This window comes from Etheostoma cragini, chromosome 5 (genome assembly GCF_013103735.1).
Source record: "Etheostoma cragini isolate CJK2018 chromosome 5, CSU_Ecrag_1.0, whole genome shotgun sequence".
Lineage (NCBI taxonomy): Eukaryota > Metazoa > Chordata > Actinopteri > Perciformes > Percidae > Etheostoma > Etheostoma cragini.
In genome coordinates, this window is record NC_048411.1 from 2,729,114 (window position 1) to 2,734,282 (window position 5,169).

The 5,169-nt window shown below is 41.2% G+C and overlaps 1 protein-coding gene across 1 annotated transcript in view; it reads left to right on the forward strand.

Annotated features, from left to right (window-relative positions):
* Positions 1-2,511, forward strand: part of LOC117945460 (myosin heavy chain, non-muscle-like) — a 12,426-nt gene extending 9,915 nt beyond the window's left edge. Inside the window, exons 12-13 of the mRNA XM_034872944.1 lie at positions 733-802; positions 2,270-2,511. Of these exons, the coding sequence (XP_034728835.1) occupies positions 733-802; positions 2,270-2,418 (219 nt within the window). The 3' untranslated portion in view covers positions 2,419-2,511. The remainder of the gene's footprint in view (positions 1-732; positions 803-2,269) is intronic.
* The last annotated feature ends 2,658 nt before the right edge of the window (positions 2,512-5,169 follow it).

Below are 5,169 nucleotides of genomic sequence, written 5' to 3' on the forward strand. Positions count from 1 at the left end.
TGTCCCCAGAACACACCGTAAAAAAACCTCTCCCCACTATCTGCTAGCAGCCTGTCCCCAGAACACACTGTAAAAAAAAAACTCTCCCCACTATCTGCAAGCAGCCTGTCCCCAGAACACACTGTAAAAAAAACTCCTCCTCACTATCTGCTAGCAGCCTGTCCCTAGAACACACTGTAAAAAAACCTCTCCCCACTATCTGCTAGCAGCCTGTCCCTAGAACACACTGTAAAAAAACTCCTCCTCACTATCTGCTAGCTGCCTGTTTTTTTTTTCGGCTCACACTAGCGTGCTTGTTAGGCCCCGCCCTGCTCTACATCTGATTTGCTAGTAGTCCTTACCTAGCTACTGCGCATGTGCGACTCCCAACAATGATGGAACAGAAGTAAGATGCCTCACTCTGTAAAACACAGAGCTCAACACACAGGGTGAAAAGAGGAGTTGCAGCAATGTGCAGAAAAGTTTCTGAAATTGAAACACATAAACCTATTCTGGTACAACCTCTATATACAATTATGAACCAGAAACTCTGCATAATATGAGCACTTTAAAGGTGTCCTAAAATCAAATTTGGCTTAAATTCCCTTTCCATTAAAAAATGTTTTTTTCTTGTAGCTCCCATTGTTGCAATGCCTCTCAACTTCCAGTCTCTTTTAGGAAAAGTCAGGTTGTTTGTGAGGATAAGTGTGGCGTGTCTGGGTAACCTTTGGCTCTGCGTCTCGTCTGACTTAGGTTTACAGCATGCTGGAACAGCTCAACGGGATGGAGTCGAGGAACATCAAGACACCAAGCACCTCGATAAGTGAGTAACAGGACACGTCCAGCAGCTTAGTATGGACTGAGCGAGGTTCCAGTTAGCAACATGTCAGAGTCAAGGGACACTTTACTTTATTACAATGATTCTCACAACGCTGAAATAGCACAAAGGGTTCCAGCACTGGTCCCCAAACTGGCGGTCCCAGCCCCCGCTCAGGGTCGCCAAAGCTCTTTGTAGGGTCACAAGGTCCACTTGCTTTTCAGAGATGTAAGACAATTTATATAATCTATGTAGTATATATATACACTACAGTACATACAGTATATTTAGTCATATAATTAATTTCTGGGAAAATAGAAAGAAGCTGTTAAATGTAAGGGTAATTTAAATCATTTTATTTTTGATCCCCAGTGGGAAAATTACAATTTTACACTCTTTTGTTAGTAATCACTACACACGGGCCTGAAAAACACACACTGGACCAGCGCCCTGAGTGGGTACAGTGCCTTGCTCGAGAGCACCTGGCAGTGCCTAGGAGGAGAAGTGGCATCTCTCCAGCTACCAATCCACACTCCGCACTTTGGCGACAGTACAGTTCCCTACAAACCGAGCTACTGCCACCCCAACATAAAACCAGTCATCTTTTCTGGAACATATAATGATACTTAATAGATGCAATGGTGAGTCAGCAAGTCTGCTTTAATACAGCAGCTATAACTAACTATATAGAACTAACTATAGAGCTGCACATGTTAGATTGTGCACACACATCACAATGGGAAAGTACTGATCTAAGAAAGTGTGAGGAGTCAGAAACCACTATAGGTCCCAAACAGCTCAGAACCATCCGTAGTTCATGTATACAACATACTGGGAAAATGGTTTGGAAAGAAAACCCCAAACTGTTACCTCTGCTGAGAGACAGCTGCTCCAGATGATAAGGTGGGATTCTTATGGTGTTATAGTGTCATATCATAATAGGAGGTATCTCAACTGCATCTCATCTCTCTGTTTTCTCATATCTACGGAGACACAACAGTTCTGGTCTGGGGTGTGAAAACTCAAAGGGTCTTTAACCCTCATGTTGTCCTCTGGTCAAATTGACCCCTTTTCCTATTTCAATGTTCTTTTTATCTACCCAATTGTATTTCCCCAAAATAACATGATTGATTCAACGCTCTTTGGCAAGTACAAATTTCTACTTTCATTCATTTTGGGGTGTCTTATTCTATTTTATAGCGTTTGGAATAGTATTAAGTAAAAGTTGCAGTCTGTGATTATCCATCAACATATGGTACATTCCTTTAATTTTAGTCTAAACAATTCCTAATTTCTGCTTTTCTAACTCCAACATTAGGTATGATTTCCTATAAATGAGGTTTATTGATGGTAAATTCCAATAATAACTGTGAAACTAAAGTTAATAAGTTAGCGTTATGTTGTGACGGGTCAACAAAAGTGTTGATGTTGTGTCCAGTTGTCATGACTAAGAAATATCCCTTTCCCTAACAGACGCTCTCCAGCTTAGTGATGATGAGGAGGAGGATGAGGATGAGGAAGAGTGCTGTCCGTCCCGCGAGGAGATCAAGAGCTGCAGCAGCAGACTGATCGAAGCCGAGCAGAACAAGAAGTTGTCGAGGAGAGCCAAGACGAAGGAGTAGAGACACTGATGGACAGCAGGAGTGAGTGACTGTCGCTGATCCACACACATTCCTTTTCTTTCTTCATTAAAATGTGAAAGTGTTTCACATTTACATCGAACAACCCAGCTCATTCTTATAAATTTGCTCATTTTTATGTTTAAGTGAATCTAATTCAACTGTAGTTTATATGAATTGGCGTCATGGTCTCAATTTTTTTTTTAGTATTCTCCTGTAATTTACGTACACTGTAAGAAAGCACAAAGACAACCTCGGGACAGAACTCGCTTAACCCTTGTGTTGTCCTCCCAGCTAAAAAAATAAATAGTTTCAACATTCCTTGCATTTTTTTCCAGGCTTCCAGCACTTTTTAGACGTTTTATCGCTTTTTGTTCAGTTTCAGTTCTTGTTTTTTCGATGTTTTTGTTGCTATTTTGTCACTTTTTTTATATTTCTGTTCCTTTTTTGTTGCTTCGCCATTTTTGAGGCTTGTTCCAAAGTTTAGAGATTATTTTTGGGGGTATTTGATGCTTCTATTTACCGTAGGACAGATGAAGACATGAAAGGGGAATGATATGCAGCAACGGTCAGAGTTGAACCTGCGTCCGCTGCTTTGAGCATGTAGACCTCTTTATATGTGCGCCTGCTTTACCAACTTAGCTAACCCGGCCACGCTTTTTCTAAAGTTTAATGCTTTTTTGCCTCCAGTATATGCACCACTAACACCAAATTATGAACACTAGTTTCACACTTATTTTTGGATTTCATGGTCAATAAACCTAATTTTTATGGTAGCATACCTCATTTTTGAGTTTAAGCAGAAATATGCTATAATATTCAATAAAAGTCCCAACATATAATGAAATAAAACTGAAACGGATGTTTAATTGTACTTTTGAAGAACGTTGTATAGAACCATCCTTGTTATTTTGGGGCAATTTGGTGGAAAGAAAACTATATTTTTGATACCGAAACTTTAAAAACGGGCCAAATTTGACCCGAGGACAACAGGAGGGGTAAGACTGCAGAGCAGATATTAAACCACGAGGTGGGAGCATTGTGTAACTAATGTAAAGAGAACACATGTAGCCGTGAAGGAAAGGAGCCTGCTTGACTGTAAACAGTATTTCTAATGCTAAGATCTTGTACATAATAAGAAAAATCATAGACACTCAAGCGCTTCACATGTAAAGCACTGACAAGGAGCTGGAGCAGTTACTAATTTTATTAAGTTTATTATTAATCTGAGTTTTCTCACTAAATGCTGCACTCCTAATGTGTGCCTGGAATATATTACAGCACACCGGACACCAACACATGCCTATAAACTCAACATAAACATGGTAAAGTGTTTATCTACTGTATAATAGTAGTGTAGTGTATGTAGTGTAAACCCTACAATCATACAGTGTGTTACATACTGTACAGTATTATTGAAGACAAGACCTAAAAACCTTAAAAACCTGGACTCAACCCCTTATAATATGAACAATTTCTGGCCTGTTTCCAATCTTCCTTTTCTGAGAAAAAAAAAATTGTAATGTGTTATTGCCTCCCAATAAAAAAGGCCACCTCAACTCCAACGACCTGTTCAAACCATTTCAATCTGGATCTCAAAGCACAGCACAGAAACAGCCCTCCTCAAAGTAACCAACGACCCCCTCCTCTCGTCAGACTCTGGTGGCAGACTCAACATCCCTGGTACTGCCCTCTCCTGGCTAAAATCATATCTCACCAACAGACAACAGCTTATCAACATTAATATCTGTACCACCTTCCCTGCTCATCTGTCCCAAGGCGTTCCCCAGGACCCTCAATGATTTTGAGAGGGTTATACATGCTTTTATTACAACTTGCCTCGATTGCTGTAATGCTTTATACGTAGGCATTAACCAGGCCTCCCTCTCCAGATTACAAATGCTTCAAAATGCTGCTGCTTCACTCTTTACCGTTACTCGTAAACGAGCTCACATTACACTTGTTCTGCCTCCCTTCACTGGTTAGGGTTTGTTTTAGGATACATTTGAAGATTCTGTTTGTTTTTAAAGCTCTTCATGGTCAAGCCCCAGCGTATACTGCTGACCTACTGAAGCTCCTCTGAGGTCATTAAGGTCTCCTGACTCCTTGTTGTCCCTAGAACGCGGCTCAAAAAATATTTGGAGATGGAGCGTTCTCAGTCGTGGCCCAGAGGCTGTGGAATGAGTTGCCTCTGCATGTCAGATCGGCCCCCAGCCTTCACATTTTTGAATCACAACTCAAAACTTACTTTTATTCATTGGCCTTTTGTACTCTGCATTTTAATTTTCTAGTCTGTTATTAGTTTTAAAATGTGCTTTTCAAATAAAGTTGGATTGGATTGAGGTGAAATGTGAGGGTAAATCATGGTTTCTGTAGCTACAGCAGCACACACTGAACACAGGACCATGTCTCTGCAATGCGCTGTGCTGTTCAAACACAGCATACTCTATGGAAATATGGTTTTAAGGCTGGATAACAGCCACTTTCTGCAGTGTGTACTTCGGTGATCAGTGGGATGTAGGGCACGACGTGACAACTAGGGACCTTCTCCCGCTGTGGCTGGGGGGGGGGGGGGGGGGGGGGGGGGGGGGGGGGTAATCATGTGGTAGACAGATGAAGGAGAAACAGAGACACACAACAGACAAAAAACACGCGGACACTGCAAACACTATATTTCCTAGTAAGTGAGACTATTTTGTAATCTTTTGGCTTGCATGGGGGTATACACTCAACATGAGAAGCCTGTCCACCACC